At 41.7% G+C, this 24,854-nt stretch overlaps 1 protein-coding gene across 4 annotated transcripts; it reads right to left on the bottom strand.

The window, feature by feature from the left end:
- Positions 1–1,649: 1,649 nt before the first annotated feature.
- Positions 1,650–24,821, bottom strand: FASTKD2 (FAST kinase domains 2). 4 transcript variants are annotated; one of them, XM_073306590.1, is made up of 13 exons: positions 24,740–24,821; positions 23,063–23,200; positions 21,461–22,272; positions 20,119–20,222; positions 18,007–18,115; positions 16,603–16,726; positions 13,671–13,810; positions 12,649–12,821; positions 12,012–12,175; positions 9,551–9,775; positions 8,545–8,632; positions 6,405–6,519; positions 1,650–5,634 (listed from the first exon to the last, which is right to left on the bottom strand). In XM_073306590.1, the coding sequence occupies exons 3-13, from the start codon at positions 22,160–22,162 to the stop codon at positions 5,515–5,517; spliced, it is 2,064 nt and encodes a 687-aa protein (XP_073162691.1). In that variant the 5' UTR covers positions 22,163–22,272; positions 23,063–23,200; positions 24,740–24,821; the 3' UTR covers positions 1,650–5,514. The 4 variants fall into 4 exon arrangements, with proteins under 4 accessions (XP_073162691.1, XP_073162692.1, XP_073162694.1 ...); XM_073306591.1 differs by lacking the exon at positions 24,740–24,821 and adding an exon at positions 24,627–24,723; XM_073306593.2 differs by lacking the exon at positions 24,740–24,821 and adding an exon at positions 24,627–24,717 and having other exon boundaries at positions 23,063–23,126.
- Between the last annotated feature and the right edge of the window lie 33 nt (positions 24,822–24,854).

Genomic DNA, 24,854 nt, shown 5'->3' with positions numbered 1-24,854 from the left:
TCCTGCCACCCTTTTCCATGAGAGTTTTTGTTTCTCATGTGAAAGGGGCAGTTAAATTCAATGGGACTAGTGTCTAATGCTTTGCCTGCTACGGGACATAGCCTGGAATAGCTATTCCGCAATAGCTCCCCATGTGAATGCTTAACCCACATTTAACACTGGTCTACACTGGGAACTTACATCAGCATAGCTAGGTCTCTTAGGGGTGTGGCTTTGTCACACCCCTGAGATGTAGCTATGCCAACCTAACCCCCAGTGTAGACAGCTCTGGGAGAACCCCTTCCGTCATTGTAGGGAGTGTCTACACTGAAGCACTGCAGCTGTAGTGTTTTAAGTGGAGACATAGGCACTTTTAGGGCTTGGTTACACTTGCAGATGTAGAGCACTGGGAGTTAAACCAGCCTTTGGAGACTGCAGCAGGGAAAACGCTGCTGTGTGTTTACGCTATCAGCTGGAAGCGCACTGGCATGGCCACCTTAGCAGCTCTTGCAACGCCACAGAGAGCAGTGCATTGTGGTAGCTATCCCAGTGTGCAAGTGGCTGCAGCATGCTTTTCACATGGGGGGCGGGGGGAGAATGTGACAGGGAGTGTATGTGGGGGAGGAGGGGAGAGTGTGTCAGCATGCTGTCTTGTAAGTTCAGACAGGAGGAGACACCCCCCCCACACACACACACACTCACAACAGCAGCATTTCACGCTAATGGTTTGCTTTGTCCCACAGCAGAGAAGCATGCTGGCTGCCAGAAACGGAGCTTTGAAAGGGGATATCCACATGCCCGCAGCCGATTTCAAAACAACAACAAGAGTGACCACTTGACTTCAGGGGACTATGGGACGTTTTCGGAGGCCAATCACAGCGCAGTAATGCAACGCCTCGTCCACACTGATGCCTGGATGTTTCAGCCGGGGTGCAGCATGGAGGTGGATTACCAGGAGCGCTCCAGCTGCAGAGTCCAGATGCTCTATGTGCCTTACCAGTGTGGACACCTCAGGAGTTAGGGGGCCCAGGGCTGCTTTAATGTGCTCTAACTTGCAAGTATAGCCACGCCCTTAGGGGATGTGGGTTTAGCTTACTCCACTTCTATGAAACCGCACAAAGGCATTCTTAATTTGAAATATCTATTGCACTTTAAATTCACTCCCTAGCTTATTTTGCAATAGGTTCCCTGTGTAGACAAACCCCTAGTTAATACTTCACAAATTCATAATGGGGGAACAGAACGTTACATGGGTCCTCTATTCAGATTTCCTTGTGGCCCAGGGAATAAAACATGTTGCCCCCTTCCTGGATCTGACAAAATCTATGTCACCTCTAAGACGAATATTCTGCTCTCTTCTTTGAAAAGAAAGTTACATCTCAAGTGGGATAGATCCAGAACTGCTATAACAGCGCCGATGAAAAGGGTACTATTTATCACTTCACAGCTTGCATGTCATTCACTTTGTGCAAAATCTCAGCTTTCATTTCAGAAAGAAGTTTCTAACTATCACTAGAAAGAAAACCTTCCAAACGTGAACCAAGGGTAAATGGACACAAGGCTGCCTTCCCGAGTCTGCAGCCAGCCTGAAACAATGGCTCAGAGAGGCATGAACTCCTCTGTCCCCTATTAATCTCACTCGAGTGAGAACTAAAACAAACCCTTTAGGGTCAACATTAACTTTCTTTATTGCTGATCATTTAATAGATGGAATGGGTGGGAGAAAAACCAAGGATACGGAGAAATTAGGAATTGCGGTGAGGAAAGAAATGCAGAGGGAAGAAAGGAGGAGAGAATGAAAAGGAAGAGGGACAGAAAGAGAAATGAAAGTGAAAAGGAAAAGTGGGTGGTGGTCCCATGAGGGTGCCATATGCTTTCCCCATGAGCAATACTGAATGGAAAAACAAAGTACTTAATAAAGAATAGTAACTAATAAGTTGAGTTACTGTCAAATTCTATACTTGATCTATGTAAAAATTTTCCATTGACATCAGTGGGAGCATGTTATCCGAAATATATACTCTGGCCCAGGAATCATGCCTAAAAATGGAATTTGGCCTTCGATGATTGACACCTGAAAATCTTGTGGCATTTTAGATGCCATGCCATGGTCGCAACTGTACAATGAATGATATTCACACTCAAGCTAGAGGGAAATGCTAGGAGGCAAACACAGTGGGTGCCACTTAATAGGAATCCTGATATTATCAACTTCCTGTGGGTAGCAACATTTTCTAATCCCACCCCACTGACTTTAATGTTAATAGGATTTGGATATTGGCAACAGGCATACTGCTAATTGACAAGTTTTTGATGTGCCTCCTGTCTGCAGCCCTACCTGTGGCTGGGAGGGGAGGTTGCAGGCAGGGCAGCAGCAGGGAGGTTTGCGGGGCTGCAGCCAGGGGAGGAAGAAGTGGGACGTGCCAAGCCCAGGCTCCTGTACTGTGCAGCCCCACAACCCCCAAGGAAAGCCCCAGCATCTGGGCTGCATCCCCCCTGCTACTCTGCATGTAGCTGCCCCTCCCAGCTGGAGGCAGGTTTGCGGGCAGGCAGGGAAAGGTACCACGCATGTCCCAGTGCTTCATTCCCTAGCTGCACCCCTATGGGCTAACTTTCTGCTTACTGGCAACCTTTAGATAATAGCAACTTTTTGCTGGGATCTGAGAGGTTGCTAACAAGCAGAATCCACAGTAGGAGGGAAAGAATAGGGTAAAAGACTCAGAAAATCTGAAGAAAGACCGAAGTCCTCAGTGGGAACAAATATCTTTCATAACTATTCTATAGCTGAGTGTTTATAGCACTGTATTTATAAGATGCAAGAATAATACAAACAGTTAGTGATACAGCAGGAGCAAGGTACTATCACGTTGCATATGGCATGAAATATGCCTTCTATTCGGGCCTATTACATTATAACTAGTGTAATGAGGTGGGTCATTGGTTCCACCCACTACGGTTTTTTCCAGTGGTCACTCATTCAGTGCAGTGGTCATGAGTACTCTACACCTTTAACGTAGTGTTGACAGAAAAGAAAATCGCTTGCATGCCATCTTGGCTAGAAGAAAAGGAAAGGTTCATTCAGATAATCAGTATTTCTTGGTGCATCTGATCCAGAAAAAGGGAAATCCCATCAACAAGCAAATCGCTTTGGTCTGAAAACCCAGTTTTAAATCTCACAAGTTCAGGCTTTCTGGCAGAATTTCCATGCTTCAGGGTTTCAGCCAGTCTGAAAACCAGCAAAGACAGCTCTTCTTGTGGTATGTTACCAGTCATAACTCTGTACATATCTTTACTAGCAAGTTCTCTCCACAAACATATATCATATTCAGCTGACCTACTCCGGGAAGGGTACGGCAGCAAATTAAAATAATGCCTCATTTCTTCTTTTCACCTTAATTCTTTTACCACATCACTGCAAAGCTTCAGCCAAATACAGAGACAGATACAGAGACAAAGAAGTGTGCAGTTCACAGCTCACCATGATGCGAAGCAAGAGCACCGCCATTTGGTTGAATAAGGTTACTGCCAAAGGCTCTAACATATATTTACTTGTTCTGGTTGAACAATATCATTATCACAGGACTGACCATAATGCAAAAATGGGTAACAGATTTGTAAGGGGCGGGGGGATAGCTCAGTGGTTTGAGCATTGGCCTGCTAAACCCAGGGTTATGAGTTCAATCCTTGAGGGGGCATTTCAGGATCTGGGGCAAAAACTGGGTATTGGTCCTGCTTTGAGCAAGGGGTTGGACGAGATGACCTCCTGAGGTCCCTTCCAACCCTGATATTCTATGAAGACCACAAGTTTCAGTGCTGTTACTAAGTAAATGTTCAAAATACCCCTATTCAAAATTGCACTTCACTAAAACAAAAAAATAACTTGACAAAAAATGCAAGTGTTTCATTGACTGACTCTTGAAAGCAAGTACTAATGAGTATTTTCAAGAACAGGATGGAAGAGCTAGGTCTGCCTCTTCCACTCCTTCAAATTAGAGCATTCTTTAAACTTCACATTTATATCAGTAGGCAATACCACCATTATTCTGATTTATCCTCTACTACGTAGTGGGCCAGTGGATGTTGTGTTGCATCATAGAATCATAGAACTGGAAGGGACCTTGAGAAGTCATCCAGTCCAGTCCCCTGCACTCGCAGCAGGACTATATATTCTCTAGACCATCCTGACAGGTGTCTGTCTAACCTGCTCTTAAAAATCTCCAAAGATGGAGATTTCACAACATCCCTAAGCAATTTATTCCAGTGCTTAAACTGCCCTGACAGTTGGAAAGTTTTTCCTAATGTCCAACCTAAACCTCCCTTGCCGCAATTTAAGTCCATTGCCTCTTGTCCTATTCTCAGAGGTTAAGAAAAACAAATTTTTCTTCCTCCTCCTTGCAACAACCTTTTACATATTTGAAAACCGTTATGTCCCCTCTCAGTCTTCTCTTTTCCAGACTAAACCCAATTTTTTCAATCTTCCCTCATAGGTCACGTTTTCTAGACCTTTAAATCATTTTTGTTGCTCTTCTCTCGACTCTCCAATTTGTCCACATCCTTCGTGAAATGTGGTGCCCAGAACTGGACACAATACTCCAGCTGAGGCCTAATCAGTGCAGAGTTGAGTGGAAGAATTACTTCTCGTGTCTTGCTTACAACACTCCTGCTAATACATCCCAGAAGGATATTTGCTTTTTTTTGCAACAGCGTTACACTGTTGACTCATCTAGCTTGTGGTCCACTCTGAGCCCCAGATCCCTTTCCGCAGTGCTCCTCCGTAAGCACTGTGCAATAGCTGTAAGTAGTCTTGGAAGAGCTAATACTGAAATACAAGAAGATATCACAAGGCAATTTATACGAGGGACAGGATCTTATAGCTATGACTCTCAGAGTGCTTTATAACAGGCGGAAAGGCTTCAGACTGAAGAAAAAGCATGGAGAATAAAGAATCATTTGCTGTCCCAGACTTCTGAAAACGAGACTAGAAAGTTATTTTCTGAGTTACAAACTTATCAAGAGATTTGGGAGTTTTGATTTCCACTCCAGTCAATATCTAATGATTTACTGCTTTTCTGGCTGGAGTTCTTACTGAAAGCTAAAGACAGATTGACTCGTTATCCCATTCTCACTACAGTGAGAGCAGTCATGGTCCCAACTGCTCTGAAAGACGGTCACACTCCCCCAGTTCAAGAACAAATGAACAGTTTGGCCCACTGGAGTAGCCTAGATGTAGTTTAAAAAAAAAGATAAATTTGAGATAGTTTCAACATTAAATGCAGGAGGTTTTTTTTTTTGTTTGTTTTTAAATGAAGTCAATCATTGTTTAAGGAGCCTTAGCTATAGCATTCCAGAACACAGGTTTGAAAGTAACTGCTTCTACTGCTAAAAAACTCCTTCAGTAGATATAGTTGAATTTACAAACTTTCTACAGGGTATAATGTCTTGAGGCATTTTTCAGGAATATATGAAACTGCTTCCATCTTCTTGTGAATGGCTGTGATGGGAAAAAAGCAGGAGATCCGAAGTTCTCAGTCCGTTTTAAATATTATCCTGCAAATTCACATCGGAAAAAGGAAAAGCATTTGCTGAATAGATTTCTCCCTTCAAACACTCAATTGCTTCTTCTTTCTTCAGTTTTTTAAACTCCTGGTAGTGGACCTTAGTGGACAGGAGAAGAAGGGAAAGGGTGCATTAGTTCCGCTGCTAAATAACAAACTCACATTCTCTTGTGAACCAACGCACTTAATGAAAGGAAACAGATGTAGAGAATCCCTGCATTCCAGAAAGTGATCAGTTCAGATCTGCAATTCCACATGAAAACAGGTGAATGAGTCAATATCTGATCAAATTCATGCAAGGTTCTTAGGTACTGGAATTCAGCAACTCAGTTTTAGCTTTTGGCGAATTATGGTGTAGTTCAGGGGTAGGCAACCTATGGCACATGAGCTGATTTTCAGTGGCATTCACACTGCCTGGGTCCTGGCCACTGGTCCGGGGGGGCTCTGCATTTTAATTTAATTTTAAATGAAGCTTCTTAAACATTTTAAAAGCCTTATTTACTTTACATACAACAATAGTTTAGTTATATATTATAGACATAGAAAGAGACCTTCTAAAAATGTTAAAATGTATTACTGGCAGGCAAAACCTTAAATTAGAGTGAATAAATGAAGACTCGGCACACCACTTCTGAAAGGTTGCCGACCCCTGGTGTAGTTCGTGACAAAAAAGGATCAAACTCCACCTGGACATAGTTTACCATAGTGGAGTTCCTTTGCCCAACACCACAGCATACCATCACTGATCAAGGAGTTTTTCCAGCAGTGTCAATTTAGGTTAAGCTTACCACTCCCAGTACTCTGTTCTTCACCTATCATACACATCATATATGTCATCATACTGGTAAGATTTGCATTTAGACTTCTTACCAGTATCACATGATAGCCCAGTGCTTTCAGATGCCTCATCTTCATTGCCAGCTTGCCTCGGGGGTGTCTTGTGCCAAAACAGAAAGCAGATGGAGGAGCACAGAGAACAGCCACTCTAAAGCCAAAAACAGTAATAATTTCTTAGGGAGCTGGCAAACAGCATTATGTTGGTGCAATTTAAGTATTCTTCACAGTTAACCGTTCAGAGAATGCCTTTAATATTAAGGAATAGCACTGCTGTGTTAGTTTATTGCTAATATTTTTGTCCACTCCTAATTTAATCATTCTTTTGCTTCTCCGGACTTAAGCAACTTAAACCCCTCTCTCCTGCAATGTGTTTTAGCTAGGTGCCGAGGTCTGCCCATACAGTATGTATGTCAAAGATTGAATTCTTAGGCCTCAAATCATTCTGCAACTAAGGCTGGAGAAGTTCAGAATGGTGCATTATGTGAAACAGAAGCATCCAAAATATGGGATTGCATCAGAGATGCAATCCCATGCTCTGGGTGTCCCGAAACTTTTGACTGCCAGATTCTGGAGGACAGGGATGGATCACTCGATAATTGCCCCGTTCTGTTCATTGCCTATGAAGCATCTGGCATTGGCTACTGTTGGAAGACAGGATACTGGGATAGATAGACCATTGGTCTGACCCTGTATGGCTGTTCCTATGTTCTTACGCATGTAACATTTATTTCCTTCTTTCTTCCATTATCTATTGTGCAAATCCCTAACCTGCTTGGAAGGTTCAGAAAAGTCCAGTGATTTGGTAGCCTGACAAGCAGTATTGGTACAGAGTAACCAGTTCCTTTTTTCCCCCGACAGACAGATAGCAATTCATCTGCGCAAGGCCATGCATCACTTAGATCCCACCTAAACCCTCAGAATCTGACTTCAGTGGTGCACAGGCCTTTTGCTGAATTTGGTCAACAAGGGATACGTTATTGTTAAAGATACAAAATCTGCAGTATTGTGGTCTCAAAGTCACAATTTAGGTTTCCTAGTTTGTAACATGGTCCAAAAATTGGGTCACTGGATTTAGACATATCTCATTTACTAAAAAAAGAGAACATTCCTTAGCATACAGTTGAATTGGTCTCTCCATTCTAACACGGAATAGAGATATAGTTTTTCACTCAACGCATAATTAGACTGGAACTCATTGCCACAGGATCCTGTTGAAGTCAACTTTAGTAAGTGTCACAGAGGGATTCAACATTTATATAGATAACAAGAATATTCAGTTGTAGTTAATGCAAAAGTTTTTTTGGAAGGGAATCAAAATCTCATGTTTCAGGATTTATACCAAACTCTAATTATTAGGGGAGGAGGCCCTGTTTCAGTGTCCACAATTTAAAAATGATGTTGATAAATTGGAGAGGGTTCAGAGACATGGGAATGATTAAGGATTGGAAAACACATCTTATAGCGACAGATTAAAATACTTCAATCTGTTCAGTTTAACATAGAGAGGGTTAAGGGGTGACTTGATCACAGGCTATAAGTACCTACATATGGGGAACAGAAATTTGATAATTGCGGGGGGGGGGGGGGGGGAGGAGGAGGGGACTCTTCAATCTAGTGGACGAAGGTATAACAAGATCCAATGGCTGGAAGTTGAAGCTAGACAAATTCAGACTGGAAATAATGTGTAATGTTTTAACAGTGAGGGTAATTAACCATTGGAACAATTTATCAAGAGTCGTGGTGGATTCTCCATCACTGGCAATTTTTAAATCAAGACTGGATGTTTTTCTAAGAGACATGCTCTAGTTCAAACAGGAGTTAATTCAGGGAAGTTCTATGACCTGTGTTAGGCAGGATGTCAGACTACATGATCAAAGTGATCCCCCCCTTTCTGGCCTTATAACCTAGGAGACCTTTATGAGGGCAGATTATCCCACAGCTACCCACTGTGGAGTTTCTTGCACCTGCCTCTGAAACATCCAGTGCTGGCCCCAGTTGGAGGCAGGATACTGGATGAGGCCCAGGTCTGATCCAGTGTGGCAATTCTTATACTCTTGTGAGAGCATAGAGAAAATGAATTACTTGCTTTGCAGATCAATGAGCCAGAGAGGCACAGGAGGAGCCTCACATAAAAAGGGCCTGGTAAAGAAAACTTGTAACCAAATAAAGGTACCGTTGAACATTTGGAACATCAGCAGGATCATCTACTTCAGTTACTGGAAGCACTTTTTTTCTGTCTGCATCCATTTTGATTTCAAAATCTGAAAGCAAAGCAGTAGAATATTAAATGCCACAAGAGGCTTTGACCATTCCAATATATTTTATGGAGTCAATAGAAAAGAAACAGCTATAATTATTGCATTTGTGTGACAGTTTGCACAATATATTGCTGTTCCTTCGAGAGCAACGAATAGATTCAGCTGGCGCTTTGACACAGTCAGAAAAGGTACTTGTTATCACAAATCATAGATACAGTATGAATAGGCGTATCAATTCAGGATTTAAAGAAAAAAATTGCTGTCTGAGGTTTCATAGATCCATACATAGTCCCTTGTCTTTTATCACTAGGATTGATAAATTTAGGAATAAAAATACCAGAAATATAATAAGTGAATCAGGTAATGAGAGTACCTTGCAAATGATATAATCATAGAAGTATAAACCCTGCATACAAAAGAAACCATACACCATGGAACTTTACTAAATTTATAAATGGTTTCTCAATGAAGCTCATATCCTGTTCTTTAAATCAAAGAAAAAGGAAAACTGTTCCACAGCTAAAACAATCACATTGAAGTTTCATATTTTGCCATTTTATATTGTTTCTTTAATCCAAAGATTAAAAAAATATGTTAGCATTGAAAGGTCAGTGTTGTTTAATATAGTTATTGCCTATTGGGTTTATGTAGGATTAGTTGCATCAAAAGCCAGATTTTAACCACAAAAAGCCCACCGCAATTTTACAAACCAGAGCAGTAACAATATTTTAGTCAACTGTCCAACTATTTTAACGTGAATGTCATAGAAAATACAACCATAAAGGCATAGTTGTCAAATAGACCTTCTCACCAGAAATTTATATTTTACACCCCTTATATTATATGCAATAGTTGCCAGTCCATTTCTTTACCACTATAAATCAATATTCAAAGGCACATGACAATGAATTGGTCCCATACCAATGTTGTAACCATGTGGCAGTTGGATGTTTTGCTGAACCATATGCTCATCTCCCAGAAGTTTCAGGAGAGCCTCCTGTACCTCAGGGAGATCAGAAACCAAAGGTGATGAGGGTTTCTTTATAAACACAGTTGCTGGCTTAGTGAATGAAGGAGGACTATCAAGTTCCAGACACATGTTCACACAGTGCAGCATCATTTCATTCTGCTCCTTATTAAGGCCATCTGAAAAAAGGATAGAAAGGTAGCATTATAGTGGACTCGTTATATTTATATTGTATCGTTTTATCTCAACAAATCCACAGTTTCACTGGCTACCTTGCAGTAAGAACAGATTTCAGCTTTGCTGAGCAGTAGATTCATTCCAAATTAGGCATAACAAAACTAATTGTTTCTTGAAAAGATGCCATCAAGGCATTGTTAAAACCTTCTTGTTCTATATAGCTCTATAAGCAATTTACAAGACACACATTACTGTAGAATCAGCTTCCTGGTGAGGTAAAGCAATGCTACTATACAGATGGAGAACTGAGGCACAGAGAGGCTAAGAGACTTATCCAAGGTCACTGAGGAAGTCTGTGACAGAGCAGGGAGTTGAACCCTGGCTCCCAGGTCCTAGGTTACCACCCTAACCACTGGACCATCCACTCTTGAAAGTCTGAAATCTATTCACTTAACCACTTCCCCCCCACCCCCTATTGTGTACAGCTACACACGTTACCCTATTACAGCTGGGTTACTAATAAGTGAAATACATTGATGTACACATGGAAGCTGTTTTTAACAAACAAAAACAAAATACCCCAATACTTTAATGGATATTGATAAAACATAAGAAGTTAAGTCACATTTTGGATGTCATTTTGAGAACATGCTTTAACAGTACCAAACTGTAGAGTGTTAAGGAAAAGTTAGCACATGTGACTCCACTTTGGTTTGGGGCCCACCATTGTTTAAATGCCAGCACATCATACACCAGGAGGAGCGATCCTTAGATACTGAATCCCTGTGAAAATCCTCCTCCTTGTCTCCAGCCTGCCTTGACTCCCAGTATCTGGTTTTTGTCAGTCTCTAACTCCCTGTCTCTTGGCCTTGATGTGAGGCCTCCCATTCTGATAATAAAAGTTACTGATGCATGGCTTTAGGACCATGCTGTGTAATTAACATACTGGTATAGCACGAGGAATGCACCAAGCAGGGATAGGTGGTAGATAAGACAAGGGTTTGTTTATTGGCTAAGGTTTCCGATGCATGAGGGCAACATGCTTTGCTAAAAGGTATATAACCTTTGTATAATCTGCATTCAGGGTCCCCTCCTGGCTAGCAGGGGGGCACCACGCTCGAGCGTAATAAACTTAGTGTCTTTTGGGAACTCTGCAGTTGTGGACTTTATTTCTGTGCCTCAGCCTAGATTCGAACTGTGCGTGTCCTACCAGGTGTAATTCGTAACAAGAGCTGGGCAAAATTTTTCAGCTGAAAAGTAAATTCTATGATAAAATGCAGGTTTTGAGGTGGGGAAAACTATTTGCAAATTTGGGTCAAATTCAGCAAATAGTTTCAGACAAAAAAAATGAGGGAAAAAATTGTGAAAAATATTTTTTCAAAACAATATGGAAACATTTCATTTGACCAGAATGGAACTTTTTCATTTCAGTGGGAAAAGCCTAAATAAATAAAAATCAATTTCAGTTCAAAATAAACTGATTTTCTCCCCCCTTTGATTCAGCCAGTGAATGGAAGGGTCAATTATTCACTCAGCTGCACTGAACTATTCAGGTTCCAAGTAGACAGGCTGTTTTGTTGAAGCGTAGGGGCTTACAGAACTTCAAGCAACGTATACACTTACACCCTGACTCAGTGCCAAACTAAGCGATTAGCTGTAGAGCATTATAACACAAAGCTGAACAACTACCTTGAACCATTTCAGTCAGGGTCCTTCATCCTAAAGCAAAACAGTCAAGCAACTTCTAACCACAAGTTGTATTTTGAGCTAAACTTTGATTTAGCTGAAAAACATACATCACTTTGGTTATTTTTTTAAAAGGTTCTTGGAAAATCTTGAATGTGCATCACAGACATAAGAATCCACAATTTGTTCACATTTGACTTTCTACAACAAATCTTGGATTTACTGTCTTTCACATACACAGTTACCTAGGAAACACTTTCCTCATTACTGAAGTGTCTTATCTGAAAATGGTACCTCCAACAGCACAACACATCGCCACGATGAGGGCACTGGTTCAGTGCTGAGTCTGAGGACAGGGTCACCTGAATCACTAACAAGTAACAACAACTTGCTGAACTCCATTTTTTATATTAACCAGTCTGCCCCACTTAGCTTGTGAGCTTCAATGCAACCACACCCTAAAGAGTGATTGTGTTGAAGCTACTACTACTGTTCTCTACACACTAGTCTGAATTCAATGGCATAACACACATGAATACATTAATGCCTGACCTGATTTTAGTAACTCATTGAGGTTGTCCCCTTGCAGGAGCTGACTAAGTGCAGGCTGGGGCAGATACTTTAAAACGCAAAATGAATACACTGCCTTCAGCAGATCCACATTAGAAATCCTGGTGAGGTACTTATTCAAGGCACTGTTGAGAGACTCCAGGAACCTTCAAAAGAAAAAAAAAAAAAAAGATATCTTTACGTACCAGTTTATAAATAAACTCAGACTTTCCTAAAAATCTCTATAAAATATAAATCAATACTTTTGAAATAAAACCCCAGACAGATATTCCAATTTATTTGGATAACCAGAACCCAAGTCCAGCACCTAAGCTTACCACTAGCTACAACCTGTTCACCACTTTTATCAGGCTATAACTTAAGTGATGGGCACCCACTCTCTATTACATCTTGTGCATTCTCTATTACATTGCTTTACTGTTTAGAAAAAATGTATATATTTTTTATACTAGTGACAGGTAAAGCAAGTTTATCTCACAGATTTAGTAAAACAGACAAAGTGAGAAGTATTTCACAACTGGAATCCAAGATCAGTAGCAGGTACTCTTTAGGGTGCCTCTTCAGACACCCACATAACAAATATGTAATTTAATACAAAGCTTTCTAAGCCAGAACCTACTCCTGATTTTGGCATTTGGGAACGTGGTTGAGAAGTGAATACACCCGGAGAATACTTAGAATATCCTTCAGATTCAGGGATTCAGGATGACTTGTCACCTTCTCAGCCAAAATATCCATCAGCTCAACAGGTCGAAAACGAAGTCCCTCAAAGGCAGACAAAAACAGGACAATCTAAAACGCGCAAAAAAAAGTATATGAAGAAAAACATTTTTAAGGCTAAAAACCAACAAATTAAAACTAGAGTACAGACCTCAATATGGAAATTTACTTAATTGTCTGGTGTCATAGCATCAGAGAGGTTTTTAAAAATGAAAATAAACTTTTGAAAATTAATATATTATGAGCATGACTAACTGTATTCTTTATTACTATACTGCAATAAATAGGAGAACAATGGACTGTTAAACTTCCAAACACTTATTAAAATATTTAAGCCAATATTGTCTCATTGTTTCCCTCTAATCCACCATCTGTATGTCTGTATCCCTGTTGTTTCTTCTCTTACACTTAGACTGAAGCTCTGTGGGGCAGGGTCTGCCTTTTGGTTCTAGCGCCGAGCACAGGGTTCAGGTCCATGATGAGGACTTGTCGGTGCTACGCTTATACAAATTAAACGACAGCCAATGTACCAGTTTTACTGAAGATTTCCCCTCAATCAATCTGCATAAATACACCCTGTTGTTTCAAAGATATACATCAAGAAAGAGAAGTTTGAAACTGACAAATTTTTCAGCCACGGACCAATTTCTACCAAGTTATTCCTATTAAACTTTCATGAAAAGAAACCAGAGAAAAACTGCATTGTTTTTTATGCCCTTTGAATTTTCTAACATTGTGTAGTTGCTCTACGTGTAGAGCCAAACTGGAACTTATGCCCCATTTTAAGACCATTTCAGAATGCAAACCGAAGTACTGAGTCGTAACTAGCAGCTCCATAAACAGTGTTTGTGTGCACCTGGGCACAGCTTTGTACTGGCAGTTCGTGTGGTGTCACTATAGAGCTTGTGGTCACTACCTCACCTGTTTAGTGTCCCACATGTAGATGGCTGAAGTCACGTAGTTTGCTATTGCTGAATACAAAACTACATTGCGGTACCGGAGGATGCTGCATGACCTCAGAACATGGATTAACTGCCAAAATGGAGTACCATGGATACTCTCTGTAACAGAACAACAACAAAAAGAACAGTGACTGTGAGCGGCGCGTTGTGGGATATGACTGGGACCAGCAGCCAGTGGGGGGGTGATGTGAAAAATCAGATGGGGAGCCATGGAAGAGACTGTGACTGGCTGGGCAAAGGAGACCGAGATGAAAAGTTTGGGGATATAGACTGGGTCTCTGACTAGGAGCACACAGGGGGATGTTGGGACTAATTGGGCAAGAGACTGGAACTAGGATGAGAACCCTGAGGAGTGGAGATAGACTGGTTTGGCAAGGAGAACAAGACTGGGACAAGGAGCTGAGGGTGGGGGAAGAGACATAGCTGAGACAGGGCAGAAGGGACAAAGCTTGAGAGGAATGGGCAGAAAAGTCTATGCCCACCAGAGAACACTCCCCTCCAAAGCCTGGAATGGAACCCAAACATCCTGAGTCTTACCATTCCTCTGCCTATGGGTTTCATAGCTATTTGCAGACAGAAACGTGTTTCATCCTCCTCTAGTGCTGGTCCATATTGAGAATCACCAACTATTATTGCAATAAGTTACTCCCTTAGATGTAGGGGCAGAGTTATATGAACTGGATCTAAAGCAGTGGTTTTCAATCTTTTTTCATTTGTGGACCTCTAAAATTTTTTTGAATGGAGGTGCAGACTCCTTTGGAAATCATAGACATCATCTGTGGACCCCCAGAGGTGCACAGACCACAGGTTGAAAACCACTTGTCTAAAGGTTCCAGTCCTGCTGATGACCTTTATGTGGGTGTCAGCATGATACCAGCGGATGGAATTTGTTTTTTTCAGTTTTCTTTTAAAACCCTAGGAAATTATACGTGTGGATGCACGCACACACACAAACCGCAAAACAATTTGTATTAAAAGAAAAGTAGCAAAATTGCAAAGTTGAACGCTCAAAAGTTAGGAAATGCAAGAATGAAGGCTTCCTGTGTAACCTTAATTCAGTTCCCCTAGTGCATATGCATTATGAGACAGTCTGTAATTTCATGATCACATTCTATTTTTTCCACAAGACCTGTGCCTCATTCAGTGCACAGGATGGACATGATCAGGTGGATCATCAGGGTTGCGTAATAAAGGAGGCTATTGTCTAGGACCCCCTGCTTCATTTGTTGCAGTAGTTGGAAGGTGTATATCGAACAAGACAGATGACTGCAGAAATAGGAAGGATGGTCTCGGCTACTTGAATGTCATCCTGAATTCTATCCTGGCCTAGCCTTGTCTTCTATCCTTCAATCCTATGCAATGCTGGGCAAATCACTTAACCCAATGTGTTCCTCATTTTCTGGGTGCCCAAGCTGAGACCCTCGAATCTGATCTGCAGAACTGCTGAGCGCTCACAGCTGCAAGTTAAATCAAGAGGAGCTGTGCTTCAAAACACATAAAGTGCCAAATAATGCTGAGTGCTCTGAAAAAATCAGATCCAGTGCATTTCAGATTAGGCACTCAATCAGTGGACACTTCTGACCTTAATATCTGTGTGCTTCAGTTCTGCATATTTACTTACACATTGTAAGGAGAGTGATCACTTTAGATAAGCTATTACCAGCAGGAGAGTGGGGTGGGGGGAGAGAAAACCTTTTGTAGTGGTAAACCCATTTTTTCATGGTTTGTGTGTATAAAAAGATCTTCTGTACTTTCCACAGTATGCATCCGATGAAGTGAGCTGTAGCTCACGAAAGCTTATGCTCAAATAGATTGGTTAGTCTCTAAGGTGCCAAAAGTACTCCTTTTCTTTTTGCATATTTAAAATGCAGATACCACCACCTCACTCTTTGGTGTTATGAAAATAAATCCATGTTTGTGAAGCACTCAGATATTATAGTGATAAATGCCACAGAAAAGCAAATTGGGAAATAAATAATGCTGTCTTCAGAGCAGGATTTGAATCACCTGCAGTAAATAAGACCTATGGCTGTACACTAAACAATGAGGATACAACAAAGTATTCAATAGCTTCATACTATGAATACCATCCATCCTGCACATTAATGAAGCAGGGGTCCTGTGGGAGAAAATAGTTTATTGCCATATAATTAAAGATTGTATCATAAGGTGTATGCATAAGGAGACCAAATTAAGGTTGCACAGGCAACCTGAATTTTGACATTTCCTACCTTTTGAGGGCTTGACTTTGCAACATTAATGTTCTTTTACCATAGTTTTGGATTCAAGAGTATATATCAATACTTATTGATCAATTATGTCTACAATACTTATTGCAAGGGTCTGAGTAAAGGTCAGAGTATTAACCTTCATTTTAAGTTCCTTTGGGCTCAATTGGGCCATCATTTATTAAGTAGAACTAATAATGAAATCCACTTAATCAGTGAACATGTTCCCTTTTGCTTACTCCCTAAACAGTTGTCAATTCATACTAGGAGATGCAAATTTTCAGTTCAGAAACAAACAGTTTTAAAAGCACATCTGAAATCACTAATTTTTCTTGCTGGCCTTTAGTTTTCTTTTCCCCAAATTCTATAAATAGGGAAAATGCTAACAGAATTTTAACTTCAGAGATATGAAGAATGCCATTATAATCCACAGAGAGGACATTTCATGGTATAAATGAGGGCAGAGACCATAAGAACTACTTTCTTTGATCATCCATCAGTCCTCCAAAATATTTTGTAATGTACTTTGTCTAATGGATCTGCATTGTTAGACTACAAAACAATCATGTTTTCTGGGCTTAAAAGGAAATTGGAATAAGACATTTTCATTAGGAAGAGTCAGAGTAAAGGAGAGGGGAAGTTTAAAAATTCACTTTAACTCACCAATGATTTTGTTACTGCAGGCATCCAGGATTAGCATGGAGCAGTGATTCATCGCAGCCAGAGCACTAAACATGTGTTGAGCGTTCAGAGGAGTCAAGTGGTCCAGCTCTTTCAAAACTCTACTCTAAAAATGAATTCAATTTGATTAGACTCTTCATTCTTGGCATTGGCAGTCCAAATTATCTGTCGAAGGATGAAGTGAGTCAGGAAGATCAAAACTACGCCAATCCAGTAACGTCACCAGATTTGCACTGAAGGAAAGGTTGGAAGCAGTGGCAGGAGCTTAAAATAACTCCTTCCAATCACTTTTCTTACAAAAACAACTACAGCTAATCTAATGTTTAGTGTGAGCTGTCCTTAAAAAGTTCTCTGGCGCTCCTGTTTCTTTCTTGAATAAAATCAATACAAGATGGCCTTATAATACTTATTTCTGGTTACTATGTATATAGTTTTCCTACCCATGCTTGAAAGAACGGTGGATTGCTACTTAGCATGGATGGCATATTTACCAATATTGTACAGTCAGGATGATAGAGCTTTTGCACATGGCAAAGACTAAGTTATTCTAAATCCTTAGTAAATTACTCACTATTTTCTATTGCCCTTTGTGATACACCTTTGGCAGATGTACACTAATTTAAACAAGATTTAAAAAACTGGTGAAGCTAAAGTTAGTGGGCCCACTTCTGATGTCACTTAAGCCACAGTAAATCAGGAGTGACTACATTCGCATGGTTAGAGTTACACTGACGCAACCAACAGCAAAAATCAGGCCCACTAATTTCAGTTTCCCCAGCTCTTAAAATATAGTTTCACCCAGTACATTCTCAAAGACATACATAAAGGGCAATGAAAAAATTTTATCAATAGAAAAAAAAAGTCAAAACAATGTTTAAAAATACTATATCAACCCCAGCTCCTTCCACTGGATTGAGAAAACATTTTAAGAATCCCTTTCTATTGGGACTAGGGCAGATGTAGTTACTTGCCTCTCAATAGCATGATTCATTACACAGAAAGCCCTGTTACAATGAAGCTCACAGATAGCATCTTATCTTTTACGCTATCAATTTCTTACATAAACACCTCCATGCTTTCTATCCCTATGCGTGGTTTGACCTTTGCACCCTCTACCTATTTAAGTCCCTCTGTTGGGCAGACTACAGCAAACTTAATTGACATGTACAGTCATTAAAAAAATGTTTTCCCTTCCACAAACCACTGTTTACTTGCTTAAATGTCCCTGGAGGATGAGCAACTTAGGGAAGTTACCATTCATTTTCAATGTCTGGAAACTGCCTAGAGTACAACAGGTGCTACCATAAACAACGAATAAATAGCAACACAGGAGCAGTAGCTATGCAGGAATAATACAAGGCCCCACCAATTATTTTAATCTTTTACCTCAAATTTCCTTTTGAGAGAGAGTGGGGCATCTTTTCCAATGCATTTCATCATGCTTTGCAACATAAAAATGTTACTGATCTTTGGAATTCGCTGCTCCACCAGTAACCTGATAAGGAAAGAAATGGAATTGGTTTAAGGAGGCTTGGGCCTACACACACAAGTTGAATCAGTAAAGCTCTGCTTATTTTGGTGGAAGCAGGCACACATCTGTCTCCCATGGACGAATCCTGAGATAAACTGGTGTAGCTCCTCACGCCTCTTCCACCCCCCCCCCCGCCTTTTTTTTTTTTTTTTTAAATTAAACTGGTGCAGCTCTACATTGACGTAGTTAAATTGACTTAATGGCAATGCGGCCATCTCCTGACACTGAAGTAACTACACTGGCGTGAGATATCAGTAGGACTTCTCCTCCCTATGTGCCGTGATCTGTCCGGCAACCTTTCTAAACTCCACTGCCCAAGCAGTGCAGAGGACCCTGGAATGCCCGCCCGCCCACCCACACTGCACCATGCTTACACTGATGCAGAATGCTGCTGTGTGGACACAGTGCTGCAACATACACCAATGCAAGAGCAACAGAGTGAACATACTGCAGGGAAATAGAGGTATCAGTTTAACTAAACTGATGTAACTTATCCCAGTGCAATTTCTCTGTGGAGACAAGCCCCCCGTGACCCGTGAAATTCGGGAGAGCCTTGTACAGGACACAGAAAATGGAGCAGATGGAAAGGAGAACAAGTGATACTATAGTCTGTAGGAGAAGAACAGGATCTGAATATAGCAGAAGGCAAAGCATCACACAGAGAAGGACTCTGATGTGGTGTATCTGTGGTTGCCATTTTGGCTCAGTAGGAAACAAAAAGGCTAAAGAAACCAAAAAAAATCCCAACTCTCTTTAAAACAGTATATTTTTTTAAATCAAATATCAGAGCATAGTTTTGGAAATTTCAGTGCCTGTATGGCAGTGGAAGTCTCTGAAATTGATCCACTGAGATTGACATTTCCCTGAGAACAGGGAAGTTTGATTAATCAAGATGGAGTCAAAGTCTTCTAAATGGAAAATGGAGAGGGATAACCCACTTTCCCCCAAACTCCCGGAACTGTGCACCTGAACTTCTAACAGAATATGCTGTTATTTAACCAACATGCCCATCCTCTTGTAGCTTGAGCTGAAATAGAATTGATACATACAATATAAATCCACTAATATGTTCTGTTAGAAGCTCAGAAACACCAGGTCCCTGAAGGGGTAAGCAGATGAGGCTTTGTAGACCGACAATCTCCGTATAAAAACACCACCCATAAACAAGTTATTCTAAAACAAGATTAGATGTAATGCTTCTCCCACCCCTACATTTGAATACAGGTGGAATACAAGCTAAAATGGTATTCCAACTCAACAGCATTTCCTACTGAAATCAAGAACAACACCCAGCTGAAACATAGGGCTTTTCACTAATAGATATCAAAGCACTATACAAAGGAGGGCAGTTTTATCCTCACTTTACAAATGGGGAAACTAAGGTATAGAGAGGTGGAGTGACTTGCCCAAGGTCACCGAGCAGGCCTGTGGCAGAAATCAGGTCTCCTGTGCCCCGGACCAGTGTTTTATCCTATCTTCACCCTTTCTGCTGAGAATGCCAACAATGGCGCCAAAGAGAGCTATTTGTTTCAACTACTATCTGATGGTAATTACTTGGGTCCCAATCCCGCAATGAGCTTCTCCAGGTGGACCCTGCACAGAGCTGTCACACAGAGGTCAACGTAGGATTCCAGCCATGGTCACTACCGAGTGTCCCTGATTGTCTAAGACCGTGTAAAGTTACTTAAAAGTTCAAGTGTCTTCTTGCTTTGGACATTTCTACCATATTTTAGATATGAGCACATTGCAGTGATTACTAAAATGTTCTAATGCAATGTATCATTAAATAATCCTCAAGAAAATGCTAAAAATGTAAGCCAGAAAATATCAAAGTGTATTTTGGGCAAAAGAGTAAAGATGATCACTATCCTTTCATGCCATATTTATTTTCCTCCAACAGAAATAAATGGTCACATGACAAGACTTGTAAGTAAGGAAACCATTAAAAAGAATGTAATTGTTCTCACTGTAATCCAGCTTGAAGAGCATCCACATTTCTGCTTTTTTCCATGGTTGCCAAGGTGGTTGACACAACAGAGAGACATCGGTCATCACATTCATTGAGGCGCTCCTATTAAAGATATATTTTCACAATGTTAGAAAGTTCTTAAGACTAAGTGGCAGAAAGCTAGCAAAAATTGACCTATCTTACCCCCACCACCTTCCCCGAGAACAAAGAAAAAGTCACTAGAGCTGATTCTACTTTGACCTACATACTGGTATAATTCTACTGACTTCTGTGGAGATAACTCCCAATTAACCCTGAGAAAATGAGAAATCAGGCCAAAAATAAAAATCATATTAAGGACAAAAGGAAGAAACTGTGTAATGTACTATACATAGTATGATACAAGCTGGAGAATGTCGTACTGGTCATGTTCAAGATTTCCTCTCTAAAGTGTTTTGTAAACATTTACCAGAGTTTTGATGTGCAGGTTCAAAAACATCTGGGGTCCAACTGTGGGCACAGCTGGTGGGGAAACTTCCCCTCCATGTAATAGATCAGTGCCCTCTCTCCCTCTGAAAGTTGCATGCTGCTTTATTAAAACACATACAACTCTACAAAGTAGGATGGGTTGGCTAGGTGCAGAGTTAGGAGGTGGTGGCGGTAGGGATGAGGACAGACTGGTTTAAGGGAATGGAAAGGGAAGAAACAGGGAGAAGAAGTTGCACACAGTGGGTGAGGGGAGTAGTTGGTGGGGGGCTCTGAAGAAAGTCAAGAAAGAAACTCCCAGGGCAACAGCAGGTCCAGAAATGGAGAAACCCTCAACTAGCACAGCATGAAATAGTCATATGATGCTCAGAGGAAGTCCCTGGTTCCATCAGCAGGTGGGGAAGGTCCTGCAAAAATTCCCAAGACAAGGGGAGCATAATACAGCTAATAGTGGGTAGACCAAAGAAAGCTCCCAGAGCCAGCAGGTAAAACAACTGGGAGTCAAGGAGGACACTGGCCTCTGCCCTCCGCCCTCCAATCAAAATATCAAAAATACCTTTCCTCACAACTGCTCACTCTCAAACTTGCCCCATATCATGTGAGGAGAAAGGAGAGGGGGAAGTGAGGGTGGAGGGAGAAGAGAGTTTTTCTACGCCTCAAGCTGATCTAAAGTTTTGGCACAGCCTGAAGCACAAGTATTCTTTGAGCCCTCTCCCTTTGTATGGTGTGGTGTGTGCAGAGGAATGAAAAGAAAGCCTGGGCAGAACTCAAACCACAGGCGTTCATGTGGAGACCCTCTGAGGCTGTAGCCTCTATAACCTGTAAGAACTGGCACTGGAATTTTATTCCCATCTTTAAAAGATTCCAATACTTACCTGAGAGACCCTCAGCAAAGTCTGAACCAGTCGAGTGTTCTGGGATATCCCTAGCTTCACCACAGCATGCAGACTGTATACCAAGTCATCACACCACATGCTCCTAGACTCTTGCATCAGACGCTGACATAGCTGCATGAATGCAGGATGCTCAACCATCAGTTGTTTCTCATAACGCTTCTGGTCTTCGGACAGCTTTTTGGTGAGCGCCCACATAGTAGTAAAACAGTTACTACAATGCTTCTCAGAAATAGCAGACTTTGAAACTAGGTCTAATACATCACAGGGAGATGTGCATTTTTGAAGGTCATCAAAGAACTGCTGTGATTGACTCCTTTCGCTCTTCGCTATCAGATTCTCTTCAACAACACTTCTATCTTCTTCTAGAGGGTCCAAGGCACTAGATGAACTTTGCATATGTTCATCTAAAAGAGACTTTGCAACATTCTGTTCTTTTACAGTGGCATCTCCTTTACTATAAACAGGCACCCCGTGAGACAGCAATCGGAGAGATGATTCAAGCCGGTGAGGAGGAACATTTAACAGGAATCTTCTCAGGTTCACACTTTGTATGGCACTCTTATGTCTACTGATCCCTAATGTGTATGTCCTCATCGCCGTTCTAAAGCTGGGACCCAGTTTAGAACCACATACATGCAAATGTCTGATTGTCCTTATCAAACAACCCACTTTATTGTTCATTTTTGCTACCGTTTTATAAACGGCTTTCAAATGCCAGCTCAGAAGACAGGGCCTTAATGAGGTTCAAGCCCATAGAAACAGGACTTTGGACACCAGGTAAAATGCATTATCTGTGAAATCAATTGAAAATTATAAAATCATTAACAAGCTTTTGGTTTAAAGGTTAAAATACCACATCTACTAACACATCTTTTACAGAGAACCTGAAACAGATCTGGAAATAGTTCATTTTCATTTGTAATCCGTCATTAATTAATGAGTGTCTTCTGCTCCTGACTCCGCAATTACACAGGGTCTCAGTCACAAAACTGTTGCAATTCCACAGTATAACTGAAAAGGGATAGGATTTGAAGAGAAATTGGGTAGACTTAAGCCCTGAACTTCCACTGAAATCAATTTACCTGTGTAGATGCGTCTCCACACACACTGGCACAGAGGTCTGTCCTCATGGGTGCACTTACAGGACTGAGTCTAGAGTCTGTACCGTGTACCTTCACTTTCCTGATTTCCTTTTCCCCAAGCCTCCCGGAGCCATGCAGCACTCCCGATTTACCACAAGTGATAAAATTCTGACACTTGCAACAAATTCAGCAGTCAGGCAACATAGAGATAGGAGCCTCTAGAAATGCCTGAGACAGATAGAAGACCTATATTATGAGACTAAATAAGACCAAGTAAAAGACAATGCCATAAATTTAGCTATTAAGGGCTTCCTGCACCTTTCTTTGCACAACCCAAGGGCTTCTATCAAAGGTTGCATCAATTTTTGTGATGCAGACAGAAGTCATGGATCCAGTTAACTAACGGGGAGTCATGGGTGTTCAAGAAATGTATGATCGGGGCCTGATGTCATAATTTTCATAATAACTACAAATGTTAAGAAGAGAAATTAAAGCTCACAATTCATGGAACAATCTGATGTACTGAAACCAGACAGGCTTCTGTTCCTCTCATGAACAGCATGCTACAAATAGAAGACACATTTTGGTACCAGCAGTAGAAATCTTCAGGGATTTTACTTGCAGACCTGCAGAATTTCTGAAGGGAGATGGACAATTTTTTATTTTTCAATCCACTTAAGTCAATCATGTTTTAATGAGATACAATTGAAGATATAATTGTAAGCAGAATTCTGTGTATTTTAGGGCAGAAAAGGAGTCCATATTGTAGCCCTTTGTGGTGGAAGACTAACAATTCTGCAGCAACTTCAAGCAAGATATAAATTAAAGATTTGCTATCATTAAATATGAAGATTAAGAGCAATTAGCATTGTTTTTCTTTTCTAAGTTTTGATTTTACACCATTGACAAAATTTTAATGATCAACATGCTAAAAACTGTGCAGAAACTACAGTTGCATGGCGAAAATCCGGAGGTTTTGGCATACAGATAGCAGTTGAGCATTTCTGGGGTGGCACTTCTTCCTTTTCCATTTGCAGATACGGGGGTGGGGGGGGTTGTTTAAGATTAAGGGGAGACTCCAACACCGACTTTCATATCCCAGCAACCATCAGCCCCATTAACTACATGTTTCTGTTAACACACTTGGCAGCAAAAGAGATAACAACGGTGTCTTTTAAACAGTCATCTTTAGGTTTCAACCGCTGACCAGACAGCGGATCACACACATATCAGAGGTGCAGTTTCAGGCTGCCTGTAGACTCAGGCATCAGAGTAACAGCCGTGTTAGTCTGTATTCGCAAAAAGAAAAGGAGTACTTGTGGCACCTTAGAGACTAACCAATTTATTTGAGCATAAGCTTTCGTGAGCTACAGCTCACTTCATCGGATGCATACTGTGGAAACTGTAGCAGACTTTATATATACACAGAGAATATGAAAAAATACCTCCTCCCACCCCACTGTCCTGCTGGTAATAGCTTATCTAAAGTGATCATCAGGTGGGCCATTTCCAGCACAAATCCAGGTTTTCTCACCCTCCACCCCCCCACACAAATTCACTCTCCTGCTGGTGATAGCCCATCCAAAGTGACAACTCTTTACACAATGTGCATGATAATAAAGTTGGGCCATTTCCTGCACAAGTCCAGGTTCTCTCACCCCCTCACCCCCCTCCCAAAAACCACACACACAAACTCACTCTCCTGCTGGTAATAGCCCATCCAAAGTGACCACTCCCCCTACAATGTGCATAATTAAGGTGGGCCACAGGCAGACACCCTTGCTTCAGCCACGTGCCATTCACAATGCTAAACGGAGGCCTTCGCGGTCACAGGGCTTGCGACCTTCCTTAAAAGAAACCGCAGGGCCCGGAGCACCATGGCACGGCCGGGGTGGATCCTGCGCCTCAGCTGCACGATACACGGGCCCTGATCGTCACATACCAGCAGAGACACCTGTGAACTCCCCGTGGCTTCCTGGCCTGAGCCCACGGACACCGCCCACGGGGACCCCCTCCCACCCTGGCTACGACCGGGGACGGGGACCCGCACCGTGGGGACTCACAAGCCCCCTGGCCCCCGCCGCGGCCGGAGGCAGCCGGTCAGTCCCGGGGCCCTTCATGATTCCAGGGCAGCAGCCAGGCTGATTCGCCGGGGGCGACCCCGCCAGCCACTCACCGGACACTGGACCGACCCGGCTACGCCTCATGGGACCGGCCTACGGGAGCCGCCATGATGGCTTCCGCACGTGCCCTCTCTAAATCGCGCGAGAGTACGGGGCGGGCCAGGGGAC

The sequence above is a fragment of the Lepidochelys kempii genome, chromosome 11, assembly GCF_965140285.1.
Source record: "Lepidochelys kempii isolate rLepKem1 chromosome 11, rLepKem1.hap1, whole genome shotgun sequence".
NCBI lineage: Eukaryota > Metazoa > Chordata > Testudines > Cheloniidae > Lepidochelys > Lepidochelys kempii.
Note: the sequence above shows the minus strand (reverse complement) of the source record. Positions and strands in the feature narration are given on the sequence as shown.